The sequence below is a fragment of the Merops nubicus genome, unplaced genomic scaffold, assembly GCF_000691845.1.
Source record: "Merops nubicus isolate BGI_N331 unplaced genomic scaffold, ASM69184v1 scaffold13378, whole genome shotgun sequence".
NCBI lineage: Eukaryota > Metazoa > Chordata > Aves > Coraciiformes > Meropidae > Merops > Merops nubicus.
This window is the reverse complement of record NW_008627837.1, coordinates 1-22,041: the sequence shown is the minus strand read 5'-3', so window position 1 is coordinate 22,041 and position 22,041 is coordinate 1. Positions and strand designations below refer to the sequence as shown.

Sequence of the window (22,041 nt, the reverse complement as noted above, 5' to 3'; positions counted from 1 at the left end):
CCCTCTCGTTCCCTGCCTGCTTCTTCAGTGTTCCTATAGCATCTAATTGATTTTACAGCTCTTATATCAGACAATACTTTAAATATTAGAGGCACTGTCGTGCCTGTCATTAAAAAAAGCTGATATTGATATTTTCCTGGTTTGCTTCAGGTGATGAGGATAACCTCAAACTTTGGGTGAGAGCAGTCTTGCAAACCAGTCCTGGAATACTGAGGTGGTTTGTGGTGCTAGGTAATGCTTAAAAAGAAAAAGTAGGGTCTTGGAAGATGCCTCTACTGCTTGAAGGCACTGAAGTCACAGGCTGAGCAGCTTGTGAACCAGGTTCTTCTGAGAGAAACACAATCCTTGCAATGGGACTCCCTTGAGTAGCTTCTTTATTGTCTGTTGCCCACCCAAGACTGCACCCTTCCTAGAGCAAAGGAGAATAAAACAAAGAAAAAGCCTGCTAGTCTGGAAGGGGAAGAAGCAGCAGAGTCTAGGGAAGAATTGGTATTAGCAATATGCAGTTAAAAATGTGAAGAATGAAGGGACTTGAAAAGCCATGAAGGAGGTAAAGCAAAGAGAAGGATCCTCCTTTGGTGTCACAGCTGAGGGTTGCAGTGAGTGCAACACCAAACGACTGGTTGATGTTCTGAAAAAAAAAAAAAATTAAAAAAACCCCAAATGAATAACCAAGAATTTTCCCCTTGCTTTTGTTTGCATCTCAGCCACTGCACCCAAAGAGTCAAAAGAAATCAGTAGATTACTCTGAGGTGGTTGCCCTGCCTGTGCTTGGTTGAGACTCCATCTGGGTCTCAGTTATTTAGTGGAAACATTCCCTTGCTTGCCAAGTGGCAATTTATCAGCCTGACCTGATATTTTACTTCTCAAACAGTCCAAAGCCATTTGTGACAATTTAAATTCTTTTTTCTCCTGCCAGGCAGAGCCCTGTTGCTCTTGGAGAGCGTGGAGATAATCTGCGAAGATAATCCGTTTCAGTGGTGTAGAGGATCAGACAGTCACATAAATGCAGGTGGGTTGGCTTTTGAGGTTTGGGTGGGTTTGTTTGTTTGTGTTTCTTTTTGGTGGGAGGATGAATTTCATAAACTATAGAATTGGTGGTTTGGGCTTTTAGTTATTAGTTGAGCTAAAGCTTAGTAAAATGTGGAACGCAGACCCCATGATACCTGGAGTGGGTTCATCTGTTTCCTTTCTGCCCTTTCTATTTAAGCACTGGGTGTAAGATGCAACACGTGTTTTCTGTTGAGCCAGAGCTGTCTCTTATGTGTTCTTGGCAGTCTGAAAGCTATTGCCTTAAAACTACTTAGTACTTCTCTTTCCTTCTGCAGAGAGAGAGAGATGAGTAATAATAAAAAATAACTCTCCCAATAAAGCTCATTTCCCCATGACACATCAAGTATCAGGAGTTTAGAAAACAAATGGTGAGAGAGGAGAAAACAATCAGAAATATTTAGCCATTAAGGAGATGGCAAAAATAGAAGCTAACCTTTTTTTTTTAAAGGAAATATAAATTGTACTGTTTATATTACCCACCCTCAAGTATTGTTTTTCAGCCACTTAGGTGCTTAAGGATGTGAAAGTTATTCCTGCTTTACAGTAAGAAGAGAAACCTTCTAGAATAGTTGCGGAACCAGCAGAACAGAAGGGAGTTATTTGGAACAGAGTTACCAGAAGCAGCATCATCATTGACATTTCTGTTTTCACTTTTCACCTCATCTGTGAAAAATACTGATGTGGAATAATCAGGTTCTCAGCGTGCAGACTTGGAAAAATACTGTGCCTAGCCCATCAGTAGCCTCACTAAGCAGTGGGTGTGTGTTCTGCCAGCCACTCAAACTCTGCCTCACATTTTCCTTAACTATTTTTCCTTCACTTTCAGTATCTAAACGTAAAAGAAGATTGCAAAGCCATGGCTTTCTGTGCAAAAATGAGGAGCACAAAGAAGAGCGAGGTGAACCTGGAAGCTCAGCATCAGGGTTTGGAAATACTCTTCTACCTGCAAGATAAAAATCCCATTTGCTACACCAGTGGGGAGTTTACCTCGGAGGAGCTGTGCATTGAAGCTGCCCAGAGATGTTGTGAGTACAGGGGTTTTGTGTCATTTCTCAGGGGCAAGGCCTGACAGTATTGGAAGTGATGGATCCTTCTCTGCAGGCAAGTCCATGTTTGTATAAGAAATAGGCATATTATGTAGTCCAGGATGGAAACTTTGGCCAAAGTTCTGTTTGGGCAGTTCTTAAACTGCTTGGAGGGGAAGAAAATGATGAGAGAGACTGCCCTGATGTTCTCCCACCCTGGTTTCTGGCAGATACAGGTACTGATTTTTCAGTTGAGGTGGGATGACTGGGTTTCTTGTAAGAGAAGAGGAGACACCATATGCAAATCAGTTAACACAGAGCTGGTTTTACCTGGTATACTGCTGATAAACCTGTCAGGATCTGTCCTGAGTTATAAAATATTTTGGAGAGGGCTGATGAAAGTAAAACCCCAAACCTATTTGTTTCTTTCCCAGTTTTAGTTCTCTGTTACTTGACACTTTCAGAGAGTTACTCACCACTGAGGGTTATCTGAGCTGTGCCCAGTTGCAGTAATGCATCACAGTGGAATGAAGATGTCTTGCTTTGTCACTGTGCTCCATGACTCAGCAAAAGATTTGAACATCTATGCAATTTGACTGGAATTAGAGGATTTAAGCTCTGTTTGAGCCCCATGAACCAGTGTACTTTTATATTTACAATGCTAAGGTGCTTTCCTGCCCTGATCCAAATTTTGTGTTCCCTCAGCTTCGTGAAACACCAAATAGTATTCAGCTGATACAGGAGTGCTGAATCTGACTGTATGAAGGGGCAAACTGGGCATAAGTTTTCTTGCAGCTTTAAAATGCTTTCTTTTCCCAGATCATCTTGATTTTTGTCACATTGAGTATCCTTCAGTTCGTTTGCCTAATTGCTTCTCTTCCATTGGAATGGCAGGGATGATGGAAATCTGAAGGACAAATGTCAAATAAGTACTCCTGTTGGTTTTGAATAGTTTTAATGAAGATGAGGAGCATTTAAACCCCACCTGTTTATGTCAGCATGCACATCTGCTGTTTGGATGGGTGTGAACCCACATACTGTGCAACTGCTCCCAGTAGTTTCTGCTGGAAGCTTAGAACATTTGAAGAAATTACTTTAAAGTAATTTAAAGTTTTCCTTAAGGGAACTTCTTTCTGCCTTCTTTTGTTCTTTGACAAAGTCCACAGCAGAGGGAAGTGATGTACAAAAGCCTTACCTAAGACTGTGGGAAGTGTGAACCCCTCTGTAGAGGCCTACAGGAGCAGAGAGGTCCTCTTGTATGGGGACATGAAGAAGAGTGTGGGCAGCAGGTTGAGGGAGCTTCTCTTCCCCTTTCTACTCTGCCCAACTGAGGCCACCTCTGGAGTACTGGGACCACTTCTGGCCTCCCCAGTTCAGGAGAGGCAAGGAGTGACTGGAGAGAGCCCAGTGGAAGCTCTGATGTTGCTGGAGGGACTGGAGCTTCTCTGTGATGAAGAAAGGCTGAGAGCCCTGGGGCTGCTGAGCTGGAGAAGAGAAGCCTCAGAGGGGATCTGAGCAGTGCTGAGCAAGAGCTAAAGGGCCCCCAGGGGGCAAGAGGCTGGGGCCAGACTCTGCTCAGTGGTGCCCAGGGACAGGACAAGGGGCAACGGGCACCAACTGGAACCCAGGAGGTGCCACCTGAGCAGGAGGAGAAACTTCTTTGGGGTGAGGGTGGCCGAGCCTGGAGCAGCTGCCCAGAGAGGCTGTGGAGTCTCCTGCTCTGGAGAGATCCCAAACCCCCCTGGGCACCATCCTGGGCACCCTGCTGGACCTGCAGGAGCTGGGCGAGATGATCTCCAGAGGTCCCTTCCAACAACACTGGGCTGGGATTTTGGGATTTCAGCAGGCCTGTGGTGCTGGTCTCTGCTGTGTATCACATCTTGAATGTTAAATGGTTGACAGTCTCTATGTCCCACTTGTTGACCTGCAGAAGGCAGTGGCTGCCCAACCCCACCTCCAGTGAACTTTGCAACTAGGCGATTCAGTTTTTGTTTCCTTGGCTTCTCTCCTTCCCTTCTGCTCTCTCTGCCCAAGTCACAACAGAAATGGTTTCATGGAATTCTGCAGGACCCCAACAAAGGGCTCTGTGGTTGGCCCAGTGTCAGAACGACTCTGAAGGCCACGGTGGAGCTCTCTGCAGCAGAGCCTCTTGCCTGAGCAGGGCTTTTGCAACGAGGTGCTGCCTCCTATTGAGCAGGAACCAGAAGCAAGGAATTCAAGCAACAGCAACCCTGTAAACATACCGTGGCCTGTTTTTTCTCTGGGATTATGTAAATGCCAAGTTTAAAGCAGGTCAGCCTAGACATACAAGTCAAAAATCTGTTCTTTGTCAGAAAAGCCTCTGTGGAATCAGGGAAGAATGGGAAAATGACACATCAGGCTTCCTGCTCGTTTGCTAACGACCAGGAGATTCTCATCATTTCCCTAAAACCTGCTGTTTCAACTCTAGGAGTAAAATTTATAAACTAAATGTAGAAAATAAAGGTATAAAATCGTTTTAGAAAATAAAGCTGAGACCCAGGATGCGGTGTTGCCACGTGGTTTTGTTAAAACATCCATTTCTGTCATCTGGGAAGAGGAAAAATTTTAAGTCATTTCCTCCTTTGTTCAGACCTTGGGGCCAAAATCAGGATTTCAGAGCAAGTTTAGTGTTAGAGGTAGCTGGAATGAGCTGCTGTTCAATTCACAATAAAACAGAGTAAACCAATGTGCAGTTTCCAGATCCACTTAACCATAACTTTCTAATGTTTGTTTTAAACTAACCCCAGTATCAGTTGTTTTGTGTGGTCTCTTCTGCCAGATCAGCTCTTTGCTTTATGTGCTTGTGTTTTGGGAAGGTGCATATGTCTTTTAGCCTCATGATTTATGCATTTGTTTTCTTTTCTCCTCAGCTATCTCTCCTCTGTGCCATAATCTCTTTGCCCTGTATGATGAAAGCAAAAAACTCTGGTATGCACCAAACCAGGTTTTTAAGATAGATGAAAAAACATCACAGCGGCTCCATTATCGCATGAGGTAAGTGCCAAACAGCTGAAAAATGATTCCTCAGCTGCATGTGGATGCTCTCACTCTTACCACTGAACTCACTGAAGAAGCAGGAAAGCAAAACCAAAAGCAGCAGCTTGATTTTCACAGCTTAGATAACAGATCAACACTAAAAACTTAAAATGTTTCCTGATTCTCTTTCATCTTTGTTGTATAACTTTAAAAAAAGCCCCAGAATTTGAAAAACCACAGGAACTCGGATCCAAAAAGCTGTGACTGAACTAAAAGCTAAATAGAAAAAGAGAAAAAAAGCCTCGAAAAATGTTGTTTTATTCTGTCAGTATTTTGCATGTTTCCATTTCCAGCTGAAGTGTTCAAAGTGAGCTGCACTTCTCCTGAAGCCCATGGGCATTTTACTATTCACCTGAAGGGAAAACAGTTTGGCAGGAGTGTCTCTTTTGTCAGATGTGTTCCACTCATGAAAAATCAACAACCTTTGGGCCAATAATCTTTATCAAAATCATTTAAGAACAGCCTATGTGAGTTAAGCACTAAAATGGAAAGGTTCCCACCTCCCTAGGAATACTGTAGTGTATTGGTGAAGTGTTTTCCTTTTGTTTCTGATCTGTTGTGTGTCTTGGCTTGGGCATCTGAGCAGGGCAGAGCACTGAAAAAATCACCAACAGCACAGGATTGTGAAACTGTTGTTTGAGAACTCTTTGTGAAACAAGATGACCTGCTTAGCAGATGAGGGAAAGGCTGTGGGAGTTGTTTGTCTGGACTTTAGTAAGGATTTTGACACTGGTTCCCCCAGCATTCTCCTGGAGGAACTGGCTGCCCATGGCTTGGATGGACATACAGTTTGCTGGATCAAAAAGTAGCTGTGTGGCCAGGCCCAGAGAGTGGTGGGAATGGAGTTAAATCCAGTTGGTGGCCAATCACAAGTGATGTTCCCAGGGCTCAGTTTTGGGACCAGTTCTCTTTAATATCTTTATCAAAACTGTGGATGAGAGGATTGAGGGCATCCTCAGTAAGTTTGCAGACCACACCAAGCTGGGCAGGTGTGTTCATCTGCTGGAGCGTGGAAAGCTCCACAGAGGGGTCTGGACTGGCTGGGTTGATAGGCCAAGGCCAATAGGATGAGGTTCAACAAGGCCAAGGGCCGGGTCCTGCACTTGGGTCACCACAACCCTGGGCAGTGCTCCAGGCTTGGAGAAGAGTGGCTGGAAAATGCTTGGCAGAAACAGAGCTGGGGGTGCTGGTGGACAGCCAGCTGGAGATGAGCCAGTGTGCGCCCAGGTGGCCAGGAAGGCCACCAGCATCCTGGCCTGGATCAACATTGGTGTGGCCAGCAGGATTAGGTCAGGGATTGTACCGCTGGACTGGGCACTGGGGAGGCTGCCCCTTGAATCCTGGGGTCAGTTTTGGGCCCCTCACTCTCAGAAGGACCTTGAGGGGCTGGAGCGTGGCCAGAGAAGGGCAACGGAGCTGCTGGGGAAGGGTCTAGAGCCCAAGTGTGGGGAGGAGCAGCTGAGGGAGCTGGGGGTGCTGAGCCTGGAGCAAAGGAGGCTCAGGGGAGACCTTCTGGCTCTGCACAGCTCCTGCCAGGAGCCTGGAGCCAGGGGGGGGTCGGGCTCTGCTCCCAAGGAACAAGGGACAGGACAAGAGGAAAGGGCCTCAAGTTGCCCCAGGGGAGGTTGAGGTTGTCCCTGAGGAACAATTTCTTGCCCTTGAGGGTTGTCCAGGGCTGTGCCAGGCTGCCCAGGGCAGTGGTGGAGTCCCCACCCCTGGAGGAGTTTCCAAGCCGTGGCGAGGTGGTGTGAGGGACACGGGGCAGTGGGGACCTGGCAGGGCTGGGGGCTGGTTGGACTCAATGATCTTAAAGGTCTCTTCCAACCAGAACAATTCTATGACTCTATGACTATAAGCTTCTACATGATATTCCCTCTTTGCCTTAACATGTAACACTCACATACACAGTCAGTCTGTGCTACACAGGAATAAGAAACTTCATGTGCTAATTAGTTTTGTGGATTCTAACATCTTTTCCTGATTAGCTGGACAACATGACTCTCACTTGTACATGCCAATGGGAGAACTTCAATTTATAAACATCTTGTTGTGCATCCAGACTCTTTTCCAGACTTATTAGAGAGGCACAACCACTTTGCTTATGCAGGTGCAAAGAGAGAGCTTTGACAACGTGATCTTTGAGCTCTGAGGTGTTTCCATGCTCCTTATGTTTGTGCCAGACTAGAATTGTTCCTGTTGTTGGATGAACTGTTCCCAGGGAAAAAAGCAACCCAACAGTCAGCAAAAATATCTTTGCTTTTCAAGTAATTATAGTACTGATACCTATTTTTAGAAGAGGGAAAGGGTGTTAAAAGTATTTTAGTTTTTCTTTAACACAATCTGTTAGTTTTATTAATGATCTAACCATGGCTAATCTCAGCTGTGATTGAGTTTGGCAGATAAACACCCTACAATAAAGGAAGTGTGACTCTAGAAGAAGCCCTGAGGACCCTACTGGCCTCTCACAGAGCATCAAGTGCCCTTTCTTGCTGTAAGAAATCAGTCAGATTAACCAGATCATGGATAATTAGAAAATTTCCTGGTATAACATGAATCTGGGGCATTTTCTCCTGAAATTCTTTGATGTGGTCTGTTCTTCTCAGTAAAAGAAGGTGGTATTTTAAAAATGTACTTGTAGGAGTTTAATCCTCTTGATTAGAAGCATGATGCTGGTTTTTAACTCAATTCTTAAAAAATAGTTTCCACTGTGTTTGGGATTTATATTTGCTTTGGGTGAATGATGAGTGCTCTCTCCAGATCCTCTTTTCCACTTCTCCTGCATCTCACCTGCAGGTAAAACCACCTTGAACAACCCCTCTTAAAAATCTTCTTTGGCTGTTCATAACTCTTATAGAATTTTACATATGTAGGCAAAGTTAATCTAGTTTGAGCTTTATTTTCTGGAAATGTTCTGTTAATAGGCTGAAGCTATGGAAAATGCCCTACTTTCTATTTAAGAGTTCTGGTCATGTATTTTTTCTAAGCTTTGGAGTTGGGATTTGAAGTTCTGCAGGGGCATCTCTTCTGTCAGATGTATTCCATGCATGGAAATCGACAACCCTGAGCCAATAATCTGTATTTAAAATAATTTCACATCCATTTAAGAAGAGGCTTTATATGAGTTAAGCACTAAAATGGAAAGATTCCCATCTCCCTAGGAATACTGTAGTGTATTGTTGAAGTGTTTTCCTTTTGTTTCTGATCTGTTGTGTCTCTTGGCTTGGGGCTCTGAGCAGGGCAGAGCACTGAAAAAATCACCAACAGCACAGGATTGTGAAACTGTTCTCTGAATCAATATTGTTTATTCTGTGCTTTGCAAGAGGCAGAATTCCTCTTGAAAAATGGTCTGGGCTGATTTAATAGCACAGTGTATCAGACTGTGGATCATTCAGAGACTAAATCACTTTTATGTGGACAGCCTTATTTCTGAAATTACTTCCAGTGATAGTTTTAATTTAATCACATCCTATTGAAATTGTATCTATAGAAAATGGAGGTTTGTTACTGAGTAGTTTCAAGTGCTTTTAGATGTTTGGTTTTTCTCCCACTGCTGAAAGCTTTAGGTTGGGTTTCTGATTGTGTGGAATTCCTCTCCTCCTCCTCCTCCTCCTCTTCCTCTCCCCATCAAATCTGTGCCAGCCTCTATACTTTGAAAGGACTTGATTTTCACTAGAAACTTTTAAACTAGCCCTCTATGTCTTTCACTTGCCTCAAGTTTAAAACAATAAAAGGCTACAACATGAGAAACCACAGTATTTTGTAATATCCTGGAGTAGTTGGCACACCAGCTGATGGAGGAGGAGTTTAACTGCTCCAGAGCTGGACTATGTTTAAGTCCAAGGTAGCAATATTTCTTGGTGTGGTGAAGGGACCCAAGACAAATCTTTCTGGAAACACTGGAAGGAAGAACTATCAGAGCCACTCTAGGTGGAAAGAGAACAGCAGGTCCCTCTCCAGCATTTCCACCACTCTTGGCCAGATTGAACTGGTGAAGAGCAAATCTCCTTCTCCAGGGTGACCTGCTTGGGCTGACCCCCAGAATCCCACCCCATCCCTGGCTCTTACCCCTGCCACGGGTTCCTGCCCTGGGCTTAAGTGCTCTGAAAAAGGGCAGAGTTGTGCTTATGGAACTCAGGAGCCCACCTTCTCCTTTCCAGCTTGTCTTCTGAATAGGAAGGCTTACACTCCTGCTTCTGATTGTGAGAGTGCCATAGATAATAAACTGTCTCCTCCTGGCCACAAGTCCACTGGTCTCTTCAAGACAGAGACTCTCCTTCTTTATTTATATGGTTCCTCAAACAGTGGGTCTCTAATTTTTATTGTAACTTAAGTGTTCTCTTAATCAGTGCAGTTTAATAGGGAAAGGAGCAAATTCTCCTCTCCCTTACAAACAATGCACAGTACTTCACCCATAATTATTTTCAGGAAATACCAAAGGAATTGGAGTTATTAATTAGCACACATCTTATAAAGGAGCATAATGGAGCCAAGTCATTTCCTGGAGGCAGAAGGATTTGCTTTGCTCTGCTTTTTAGGCCTCAGCCAAAGGAGTTCTGCAGTATCTTACACAACTTGGCAGGAATTTTTGGCATTGTGTGTTGGTGCTCCTTGTCATGACACAGATATGTGCTTTTGGGGGATTTAAAAAGACTTACCAAAAAGAAAGGATGGACAGAAATGCAGTACAGAAACGTCTTAAAGAGTTGTTTGATACATAATTCTTCATTCTTCTGCACAGATTTTGACTTCTGACTTCAATGTGGTTTCTTTTAAAAGTTTCAAATACACATCTAATGTAAGTGGAAGATTTCCCCCAAAGTTCTAAAAATTTATTCCTCATTTCTTCCAAGATACTACTTTACAAACTGGCATGGGACTAGTGAAAATGAACCCTCAGTGTGGAGGCATTCCCCAAGGAAGCCAAAGAACTCTTTTGAGAAGAAGCTGGCACCAGAAGGAACCCCTATACTGGATGCAAACTCATTGGAATACATCTTTGCACAGGTAAGAGGTTGCTTGCAGTATCTCTGCCATTGCAGTGACACAAAAACTCTTTAATCCAGTAGAAACTGCTCTAAAGACCTATTTTCAAACTTCTAAAGTACATGTAACCTTACCTGTTAGCATTGCTGAGTGTTTTCTTCATGCTGCTGCATGGTGGAGAGGATTTGCTACATGAAGAACAATCTACTCATCTGTAAAATGAGTAAAGAAATTACCTGTTATAATCCAAAAAGGGCTTATTTTATAGGATGCTTCTTTTCAGTGTTAACTATTTTTGGATATTAATACTATCACCTTTTCTGCTAAACATTTGTGAGTAACTTCTCTCTTTGTATCCCATAGAGGAGCAGGAGCAGTATTAATCTGAGAGCATAGTGTCCCTTTTTTTACTGTGTATTAGTTTTTCTTTCCTTCTGTTGTGCCTCCCACTTGTTGGTGGTACATGGTACATGCTGGACATGGCAAGTACAGAGGGTCCCTGTTCCAGAAAGCTTGTCCTCTTGTTAAAAAAAGAGGCTTGTGTACACACAGATGATTTTGCAAACCAGAAACTGTCTGGTTTCAGCAAAAAAATGGGAAGACTGAAGTTGATGAAGGTTTGTGAAATGAGCAAACTAAATGCACTGGAAAAAAAACATGTTTACTGTTAATTCTGAGTCTGACTGCTGCAGAATTTTGAGACTTTGAAATAGGATTGAAAAAGAGAGAACATGAGGCTCCTCCAGAGAATCCTTGTTGTTTAGTTGTGAAACCCCAATGAAAGAAAATACCAAGTAAGCTACAGCTCTGTGTGCATTTTAATGGTACCACCTGCATTCTAACATAATAAAAGAAGCAAATTATTTTTTCTGTGTAATCAAACTAACTTACATCATCTTTTATGAACATTCCTGTATATGCAGCTTTGCAAAACCACTGTTTGAGGGATAACGTCAAGGCACAGATGTTGATTCTTCTCAAATAGGCAGGGTTTGTGGGGTGAGCAGTGCTTGTCCCTAGTTTTGTCTCCTTGGTCTAAGAGAAGACTGCATCTATTGCACAGCTCTTTCCTTCTTCCCCTGCCCCTTCCTGTCCTGGCTTTCAGTTTTGGGTGACTCCTTTAGCTCGAGGAGAACCTGTGATCTTGAGACATGCTGCTTGCTCATCTATAAACTCTGACAAAACCCAAATCTGGTAACTTTTTGGTTTTACTTTCCCTTAAGGGTCAGTATGACTTGGTGAAAGGCCTGGCACCAATCCGTGATCCTAAGAATGATCAAGAGGTCCATGAAATTGAGAATGAGTGTCTGGGGATGGCTGTCCTTGCAATCTCTCACTATGCCATCAAGAAAAACGTGAAGCTTCCAGAACTCCCCAAAGATATCAGGTGAGTCTGACTGTACAGGAGTTACAAGCCCCAATGCTAATGCTAAGTGAGTCTTGCTCGTCTTGTCCAGAGGCATTAAAATGCCAATATGCATTATCTTGTCAGCAGGGATTTAAAAAACTACTTTTTTGTTTTAAATCTGTGCATCTAGTGCACCCAGCATATCCACGTGGTGGGTATTGACTGCCTCACTGTTAATTCAGGGGTTTGGGTTCTAAATTACCCTCAGAATAATTTATTTGGCACATTTTAGAGAGTTAAAAGTTTAGGAGACAACAGTATTAAATTGTAGCATTGTTTTTTTTTCCTTCTAGCTATAAGCATTATATTCCTGAAACTTTGAACAAGACTATCAGACAGAGGAATTTCCTCACCAGGATTCGGATAAACAACGTTTTCAAGCATTTCCTGAAAGAGTTTAACAACAAAACCATTTGTGACAGTAACGTGTCTCCACGTGATCTCAAAGTGAAATACTTATCAACCATGGAGACCTTGACCAAACATTATGGAGCAGAAATTTTTGAGACTTCAGATTTGCTGATTTCATCTGAGAATGAAATAAATCGATTTAATTGTGGTGACAGTGAGAGCCTCCCACTCTATGAGGTCATTGTCACAGGAAACAATGGGATTCAGTGGAGGCTCAAGCCAAATGTAAGTATCCCTTGATAAATGGGACTTAGAGGATTGCTTTTGGGGGCATAGTAACTGTTTAAAAATGGTCATCATCTTCTGACACTGTAGGTCAGCTTTTTATTGAAAGGACTTCTTTCATAGGATTATAGGTGATGCAGAATTTCCCTTTTAAATGATAAGGTTAATGGGAGGAGAGAAGGAAGAACTGATATTTGAGCAGAAAAGGTGGCAGGAGGTGCAGCCTGCTTTTTGTAAGGCTCCTGTTTCTGCTGATTTACAGATGATAGTTCTTTAAATGCCTAAACCAAAGACTTTCATCTCTGTCTGCACCTTTCTGTGACTAGCAGGAAGCTTTCCTCAGCCTGAACATTTCTTAAAAAGAAGTAGTTACCAAGAATTTTCAGTATTTTTTGAGCTGTAAGATGCACAGCTTCGTTGTCTGCCTGCAGAATTTCATTTGCTTTTGGCAGCTCAGGCATGCACTGCAAGAGGAACATGGCTCTGGCTTTTGGGCTGAGTTCTGAGAGAGTAGTTCAGAAATTTCAGAATTCTTTTGGCCTTACACTGCTACTAAAGCATATTGAGAGAGAGGTGAGCTGTCTGACTGAACACTGAGTTCTTGTATCCTCGTGCAAACTGTCTTATGGACAGTTCCTGACTCAAGTATGTCCTTGCAATACATTGAACATGTAAATGGACTGATCGTTTGGTGCAAAAAGCATTCAAGAATCAAATATTTAGATGAATTTGGAATGAATTTGTGTTTTAGTGTAAAAGCACTGTGCTAAAAAATACATTATTGTTATGCTTCCATCCAAACTATATTTGCAGTCTCTACAGACAGAGAAAGAGAAGAAAAAAAAGTCTGATGGCAAAACCAAAAAGGATGAAGAAAAACACAAAATTCGAGACTTGTGGAACAATTTTTCCTATTTTCCTGAAATCACCCACATTGTTATCAAGGAGTCTACAGTTAGCATTAACAAGCAGGATAACAAAAGGATGGTAAGATCCAAACCTTGGATAGGTTTCCTTCCCATTGGAAGCTGTACAGCTCGTAAGACTTGAGCTCTGGACCCTTCCCCAGCTTCGTTGCCCTTCTCTGGACATGCTCCAGCCCCTCAAGGTTTTTATCCAGTGAAGTGTATGCCTGGCCAAGCCATGGGCAGCCAGTTTCTCCAGGAGAATGCAGGGGGAAATGATCTTAAAAGCTTTACTGAAAACATCTACAGCCTTTCCTCATCTGCTAAGCATCTCACCTTGCCACAGAATGAGATCAGTAGTGAGCAGGGAGGATAGAGGATGGTCAGTGTTGGCTTTCTACATGTCTGTGGGTTTCTATCATAGCTTTCTGGGCAATTTTTGAGCCACTTTATGTGAAAATTGTTGGATATTAAAACATTCCTGAAATGTTTGAGTGGAACTGTTGAGAATTCTTGACTGAAACAGCTTTCTGTTTTAGGAATTGAAGCTGTCCTCCCATGATGAGGCCCTGTCCTTTGCGTCGTTGATAGATGGGTACTTCAGACTGACAGCAGATGCTCACCATTATCTCTGCACAGATGTGGCTCCTCCACTCATTGAGCACAACATAAAAAATGGATGCCATGGACCCATTTGGTTAGCAAAATATTTGGGTTTTATTTTTCCACTTGAAAAACCAATCCTCCATTACTAGTTTATATTAAATCCTTTGAGGACATCAGACATTTAGAAGCCTGTTCATTAACAGAATATTGTAGAAAGACTTATTTTTTCTGATGATTATGTGGAAAAAAGTATCATTGATTCCACATCAACTTACTCATCTCTAAAACCAATGTTTCCTCACTGATAAGAGTATTTCTAATTTACAGCTATTTATAATAGCTGTAAAGATCATTGTCAGTGGAACAGATGGAAGTATTTTAGGTAAAGAAAGTTGAGTTGTATCTACTCTGACCTTGGAAATCCTTGGCTGGAGACAGAAAGCCTCCAGAAAGGTGGTTTTTTTTTTAATAGCTAAAGCAGTTATTTTCTCTTCTGCCCACCTTTTTGGCTTTTCCTTTTATGTTTGAAGATGCAATGTATATAAAACTGAGAACTGGAGTGGACATTGTGTTGGATGCAGAATTTCCCCTTTAAACATGCTAAGAGCTTAATAAAACTTCCTTCCCTTGCTCTTTTACAGCTAAATGCGTGTCATGCACACAATTAAATCACATTTGGATAATAATACAGAAATATTTCTAAGTTGCTCTTACACAGTTTTGTTCCCAACACAAGATTACTCTCCTGTGTATTTGCTACTCACAGATTTTTAGATGAAATTACTCATTTTGTTGGTTTTCCTCATCTGTACTTTGGCTCTTTCAGCACGGAATATGCCATCAACAAACTGCGCCAGGAAGGGAACGAGGTGGGGATGTATGTGTTGAGATGGAGCTGCACAAACTTCAACCACATTCTCATGACAGTGACTTGTTTTGAAGGCTCAGAGGTAGGTTAGGTGTGTCATTCCCAACAGCAATCTGGTCATGAGCTGAAGACTCAAAGTCTCCTCCTAATCCATGTTGATAGATTGATGGTCTTCAGGGCAGACACTTATCTTTGATAGCTGACACAGCAGAGATAGATACTTGTACTCATAACTTCATTTTCCTCTACAAATTTCATTTAACTCTACAAATAAGCTGGATCTACAAATATCATTCATTGCATCCAGCACATTTCCATTCATAGCAATAAAACTGTGCAGGAACATGATTGAAATGAAGCTTTTTAAACTCAAATGGTGTGAGAATGACATAAAGAATTTTCAGTGCTGCTTACCTAGTATTTCCTGAACGTGGATTTAATGCTATGGATGTATTTCAGCTGAGACACTGTCAAAGAGTAGTGTGTGAGGACAGTTACCTTTCTCTGTAGAGCACCACAGGGAGGACATCCACACAGGTAGCTGGTAGAACATGTGTTGTGAAAGATGAAAAGTAGAAGCTCATGAGGTGGGATAGGTGGGAACACCAGTTAGAAGTAGAAAAGAAGAATGCAGCAACTGCACAGAAGTTTGAATTATAAAATTTAAGCTCAGCTGGAAGTCTGGTGCTCATTTGATAGTTTTGGGAAGATGCTGAAAGTGTTCATATAATAATATTAATAATAATAGTGTAAGGGCTTGTAAACCATTTTCCTTCTTTTAGGAAAAAATACTAATAGAATCAGTAGTGATTCAATAGTGATGAGATCAAGAAGGGATGTTTGAAACAAGAAACAGCAAAATGATGACAAAAATCTGTTGGAAATATTAGTGCTCTCTTAGCATTGATATTTGGTCCATCTTCTGTAGACACTGGCAAAAAAACTATATAACCAACAGAATCTTTCCACAGACAGGGCAACTGAGGCACTGAGACAAATCAGTTTTGTCTTGGAAGGTGTTCAACCTCCCTGCAAGGCTTAGAGAGGAGAGAGGTGATGCAAAGCTGTAGAATAGTAGAGGTGAAGAAGCAGGAGCAGAGAGTAGAGCTTGAAAGGGCATGGGCTTGACGTAGGTAAGTGCAGAAGTTCAGTTGTTCTTCCTCAGTACACTGGAATGAAACTGGAAGGGTTGAACAGCAGCCTGAAGCCTTGTTTCCCTTGTGGAACAGTCTGAATGGTGAAATGGAGCCTTGCTGGTTTTAAGTGGAGATTTTGAAACCATCGTCCAGATTCTGCAATTCTTGACCAAGTGAAGGGAAAATTTCTTCTGAGGAGTTGGGGCTATTGTATCATCTCAGGCTTTGCACAGCACAGGAGCCAGAATTGGACCTGTTAGATAATTGCATCTTTGTTTCTCTTCCACTGTATTATGAGCCTTCCTGGGACTGCAGGTTATAGGAATTTTAGGGCCTTTTTCTACTCCATTGGAGTTTGATTCAGGGCCCTAGCTTAGAAGCAAGTCATTAAGTACTCTCAAAGGCTTTGGGGGAGCTTTTGTGGCTTTAAAACATTCTTTCCTTCAATAATAATATCTTGCTTTCTGTTTTCCCTACTCCATCCTGATAGCAGATGATGAATAACTCAGTCCCATACAAGAACTTCCAGATTGAGGTGAAGAAAGGGGGTTACTTCCTACATGGATCAAACAAGTCTTTCTCATCCTTGAAAGAGCTGATGGATCATCTGAAAGGACAGATACTTCGAACAGACAACATAAGCTTTACACTGAAGAGATGCTGCCAACCAAAACCAAGAGGTAGTTTGACCTTTAAGAGGAGCAACAAATTTTGGTGGTGAAAGGAAACAAGCTGCAGAAACAGGAGGCATTTGTAGTGCCTTTGGTTTGTTCTGGTTTCTTGTGTGAAGCTCTTCATATATAGCTTCTTATATAAAAGAAAAAAGTGAAAGCCCATAGCTTTCACTGGGCTGGAAAGCTGCCCAGTGAAAAAGGACCTGGAGGTGTTGGTCAACAGCTGGCTGAGGATGGGACAGTGTGTGCCTAGGTGGTCAAGAAGGCCACCAGCATCCTGGCTTGGATCATCACCAGTGTGGCCAGGAGGACCAGGGCAGGAATTGTCCACTGGACTGGGCACTGGGAAGACCACACCTTGAATCCTGGGTTCAATTTTGGCTCCCATCCTCCAAGAAGTACCTTGAGGAGTTGGGAGTGTGGCCAGAGAAGGGCAACGGAGCTGCTGGGGAAGGGTCTAGAGCCCAAGTGTGGGGAGGAGCAGCTGAGGGAGCTGGGGGTGCTGAGCCTGGAGCAAAGGAGGCTCAGGGGAGACCTTCTGGCTCTGCACAGCTCCTGACAGGAGCCTGGAGCCAGGGGGGGGTCGGGCTCTGCTCCCAAGGGACAAGGGACAGGACAAGAGGGAACAGCCTTGAGTTGCCCCAGGGGAGGTTGAGGTTGTCCCTGAGGAACAATTTCTTGCCCTGGAGGGTTGCCCAGGGCTGTGCCAGGCTGCCCAGGGCAGTGGTGGAGTCCCCACCCCTGGAGGGGTTTCCAAGCCGTGGAGATGTGGTGTGAGGGACACGGGGCAGTGGGGACCTGGCAGTGCTGGGGGATGGTTGGACTCAATGATCTTTAAGGTCTCTTCCAACCAAAAGGATTCTGATTCTGTTCTATGAGTCCTTCTCTGTGGAGGAGTCATCTCACCAAAAGGCAACAGCAAACACTGTGCACAAGGTTTTGGGCGTTTTCCTTTCCACGTTCGAAGCTCAGCACAGGATGCTCAGGGGCTGATGCTTTTCATCAGCCTGACTTGTGTCAGCTTTTCAAAGGAGAGTGAGAAGAGGTCTAGTTTCCCTTTCTGCACCTAACCAGCCAGCCCTGCAGCATCAACAGCAGAGGTGGAACTGCAGATTTGTTTAAAAAAGCAAATGTCAGGGCTGACTCAGAGCCCTGGGCTGCAGTGCTGTGGTGAAGTGGGGCCCATATAAGGTTCTTCCTCTGCTCCACCAAGTCACGTATGCCAGGCAGGGCCAGGCTGAGTTCCTCTCACAAAGGAAGGTTGCAACCTGCACTGGTTGTGTGGCAACCTTGGGTTGGGAGCTTGTTTGCTCTCGTTCTGAGTGGCTGTTTACTCTGTTCATGTCCATGAAGCAGCAGGGGAGGCTTGGTCTGCAAGTGTTAGGGAGCAGAGCAGCCTCACAGGCAGCAAATCCATCTGCAGGGTCAGGTTTTGGAGAGCTGGGACAATCGTGCATTTGTTAAACTCTTCATGCCAACACTTAGGAAAATTGTTTGCTCTAAACTACAAGTGTCTTGTAGCTGAACTTTGTGTGAAAGAGGAAACAGTGGCGTGATTGTTCTGATCAGATAATGGTTTCCTGCTAGAATAAGGGGAATAACTGAGCTGCATTAATTACCTGCTTGTTCTGATGGTTTCAGAGGAGAGGTCTCTGTAGCCAGGCCCTGAGCACTTGGAGGGACGTTGGTGATTGTCTGCAGCATAGAGGGATGATACATTTTCATGACATTTTGCTCAGGTTCTTAATATCAGCCCAAATATGGCTACTGTTTACATGATGTATAATAGTAAATATGTAGCTCTGCTGTAGTGAATTCTCAGCTGAATGATAGAAGAGAAGCTACATAAGCACAAGCTGAGTCAAAGTTTCTTCTGTTCTCCCTCCTCCTCATTCCTTTGGGGATTTACCTGGCAGCAAGCCCACAGGTAACATTGCTGACTGAGCAGGGTGAAAGCAGCTATCCTTGACCAATCTTAAGGAATATTTTTTTCTCCCTGCCTTCCAGAAATCTCCAACTTGCTAGTTGCAACCAAGAAGGCCCAGGAATGGCAGCCTGTGTATTCCCTGGGGCAGCTGAGCTTCCACCGGATCCCCAAGGAGGAGATCCTGCAGGTTGGTAGCTGCTGAGCTGTGTGTCTCTCCTGTAGCCCCTGTGGTAGTCCCCAGCAGCACCCACTCCAGGGATAAAAATTCACCCCATCCTGCCTGGTTCTTCCACTCCTGTTTCTCATCAGCAAAACTTGGTTTGAATCTTTCCTTTAGTTACTGCAGAATCTAAATATTTCTATGTCCTTGTATGGAAAAAGAAGAGAAGCTGTGAAGCAGTGGCTTTGACCAGAAATTAAATTGATTTTTGAGCAGTTTTCTAGTATCTGTGGACAGAGGTGCTTCTAAGCTCATTCATTAAAAATCATGAAGTTCTTAAGAGCTGTTTTTCCTAAATGGTTTGTTGCTAAATGTGGCTGTCTCTTTTAAAGCCTGACATACCAGAGGAACAGGCAGATGGAAGATAAATCCTCATGGTTTAAACCTCAAGTTGCCTACAGTAAAATATCCTGCAGAAAAAAAGAAAAGCCAAGGGGTGAAGTATTCAGCAGCTTAGTTAGCTGCTTCTGGTTTTGTTCTGTTAAATGAAAAGGGTTCTTTTTATTTGTTTTTAAATTGCAATACTGGACAGGTAGAGATTATGTGAGTTATTTTTTGATTGGTGTATTTACAGTCAGCCTGCAGGCTTCCTGCAACAATATCCCAAGGCAGAATCCCCTGTTATTTAGGAGGAAATGACTTGCCCAAACAAAGTGTTCCCTTGAAATATTACTTCCTCTAAACTTTTGGAAACACATTACAGATTGCCTCAATAGCAGCTGATTGTAAATAAGAGGCCAGTTATTATTTATTCATTTGGTGTTTAGTCTAATAACGTTAGACACTGGACCTGTTTGATGTTAATGGAGGTGTAATAACCCTTTAATATCAAGTGAGATCACAGTGGCAAGCTCAGAGAGACCTCTGAAGCAAAGAATAAGGTGCTGTTGGTTTCTTACTGTAATCATTTGAGGTCTGTATGTAGCTGGATCAAGTGGAGGGCTAAGTCCACTCTCCACTTGGAGAAGCAGAGTGCAGGATTCATGTCTGTGTAAATTGACACTTGTTTGCCTCACGTGGTGGTTGGAACAATCCACACTCTGTTGTGTCTCAGGGTGAACACCTGGGAAGAGGGACGAAGACGCAGATTTACTCGGGGATCCTCAGCTACAAAGACGAGGAGAACGAAGGATATCAGAATGAGAAAGAGATGAAAGTCCTCCTCAAAGTCTTGGACCCCAGCCACAGAGACATTTCTTTGGCAAGTTTTTCTCCTTTTTGTCTGTGGTGCTGCAAATACTGGGCCTCGTGTTGTGCATGGTGAACTAGGGAAAGCCTTTTGAAAAACCAGGTTGTGTATATAGTAAGGGGGTGGGAAGGTGCTGAGGGTGTATCTCACTAATTTAGGCAGTCAAATCCATCATGGAGGAGTGTTTTTGAGGTACTCAGTCAACTGGTCTCACTTCCAGTCCTCACGTGTGCAGCCCATACACTGAAGGAGAGTGGACCCAGGCCTTGCTGTGGTGTCAAATGCACCATCATACCCATACCCAGGGGCTTCCAGCTGTGCCATGAGGGAGGGCAGTGCTGCCCACCAGAAGTTACCTCTGCTGTGGGCTGGGAGTCTGTCACCAGTTCTGCCATCAACGTGGTCACAGGCATTTTTGCTGAATCATAGAATATTTTAAGGTTAGAAAAGACCTCTAAGATCATCAAGTCCACCCATCAACCCAACACTACCATGAACACTAAACCATGGCCCCAAGTGCCATCTCCACATTTTGTGAACCCCTGAAGGTTTGGTGACTCCAGCACCTCCCTGGGCAGCCTGGGCCAAGGCCTCACCACTCTGCCAGGGAAGAAATTCTTCCCAATAGCCAATCTAAACCTCCCCTGGCACAACAGAAGTCTGTTTCCTCTCATCCTGTCACTAGTTCCTTGGGAGAAGAGACCAACACCCACCTCACTACAGCTTCCTTTTGGGTAGCTGTAGAGAGCAATCTGGTAAGAGAGGCCAGCACATCACCCAGGGGATGCCAAGGCCTTGGATATGAGTGTCTGTGGGAGTGCTTGTTGCTTAGATGACCAACACAACTCTGACAGCATTCTGCTGCCCCATTACTCTGGTGGGCTGGCCCATCTCTACCACTGTTGACCCTTTACTGTGTCCGGCTCTGGAGTCCTCAGCACAAGAAGAACATGGACCAGCTGGACAGGTCCTAGTGGAGTTGTTCAGCCTGGAGAGAAGGCTCCAAAGAGACCTTATTGTGACCTTTAAGTACTTCAAGGGGCCTATCAGAAAGATGGGAGCAGGGCCTGTTGGGAGAGGACAAGGGGGGATGGTTTTAAACTAAGAGAGGGAGATTTAGACTAGAGAGAAGGAAGGAAATTTTACACTGAGGGTGGTGAGATGGTGGCCCAAGTTGCCCAGAGAGGTGGTCACTGCCCCATCCCTGGCACCATCCCAGGGGAGGTTGGATGGAGCTCTGAGCACCCTGCTCTAGCTGCAGATGTCCCTGCTCCCTGCAGGGGGTGGGACCAGATGACCTTGAAAGGTCCCTTCCCACCCAAAGCAATCTATGATTCTGTTACTACAAAACACAGTCATCTTTGGCAGATGTTTTTGTTACTTGATGACCCATGTTTGTTGATCTCTTGGATGGCTACCACAGTGATCAGCAGTTGAATGGCTCTTCCTCTGTCTCTTTCCAACAGGCATTCTTTGAGACAGCAAGCATGATGAGGCAGGTGTCTCACAAGCACATCGTGCTCCTCCATGGAGTCTGCGTCCGTGGGGTTGAAAGTGAGTCCCCTGAAGGTCTTTCCTGGGAGCAGGTGTGGCTGGGGAGGGGGCAGCCATTCACCTCAGGGCTGGCATGGGGCAAGGAGGGGTTGGCACCTGCTGCCTCTTGAGTTTTCAGGGCAGAAAGAAGGGGAATTGGAAGAGCAAGGCAGCTGCACCATCCTGCCTACTGACAGCTTTCCTCTCCAGTGCTGTCTTTGCATAAATGCCCTGCAGGATGATTCCCTGAGGTCGGGATGCCAGAGTGGTTGGGGGTTGATAGGGTTGGTGCACACCAGCCTTCTGGCAGAGGTTACTTCCCTGGGAAGGCTCTGCCCTGTCTTTGACATGCCTTGCTCCAGGTTTACTCTTCATTTACTACACAGAGCCACTCTTCACAGCCTTTTAATTTGGACTCTGGGCACTGAAGTAAACTTAGAGGAAGATGAAATAAAGCCACACTACAACCACCTCACCCAGAGGGGTGTGAAGGTTGTAACAGATCTCTTAGATTACTCCAGACCCTGGTTGTTGCCATACTGACTTTATACCCCTGACTTTGCAGATATCATGGTTGAAGAGTTTGTTGAATTTGGGCCTCTGGATCTGTTCATGCGTCGAAAAAGTGAAGTTCTGACAACTCCTTGGAAATTCAAAGTTGCCAAGCAACTTGCAAGTGCACTAAGCTACCTGGTAAGAATCTTGACAAAAGCATGGCCTGTATCTGCTGCAGTGTAATGCCACAGAGGTTTCCTGTGCAGTAGGAACTAAGGAGTTTCCTTTCTCAGGTAGTGGGACTGTACAACGTGTGGGGTATTCTT

The 22,041-nt window shown here is 44.0% G+C and overlaps 1 protein-coding gene across 1 annotated transcript in view; it reads left to right on the top strand.

The window, feature by feature from the left end:
• Positions 1-21,913, top strand: part of LOC103778867 (tyrosine-protein kinase JAK1-like) — a gene marked incomplete at its 3' end in the record, with an annotated part of 28,688 nt that extends 6,775 nt beyond the window's left edge. The window contains exons 2-14 of the mRNA XM_008946482.1: positions 1,880-2,078; positions 4,970-5,093; positions 9,986-10,139; positions 11,342-11,505; positions 11,820-12,162; positions 12,976-13,149; positions 13,607-13,764; positions 14,500-14,623; positions 16,171-16,357; positions 18,359-18,465; positions 19,553-19,699; positions 21,154-21,241; positions 21,786-21,913. Of these exons, the coding sequence (XP_008944730.1) occupies positions 1,880-2,078; positions 4,970-5,093; positions 9,986-10,139; positions 11,342-11,505; positions 11,820-12,162; positions 12,976-13,149; positions 13,607-13,764; positions 14,500-14,623; positions 16,171-16,357; positions 18,359-18,465; positions 19,553-19,699; positions 21,154-21,241; positions 21,786-21,913 (2,097 nt within the window). The remainder of the gene's footprint in view (positions 1-1,879; positions 2,079-4,969; positions 5,094-9,985; positions 10,140-11,341; positions 11,506-11,819; positions 12,163-12,975; positions 13,150-13,606; positions 13,765-14,499; positions 14,624-16,170; positions 16,358-18,358; positions 18,466-19,552; positions 19,700-21,153; positions 21,242-21,785) is intronic.
• Positions 21,914-22,041: the final 128 nt, after the last annotated feature.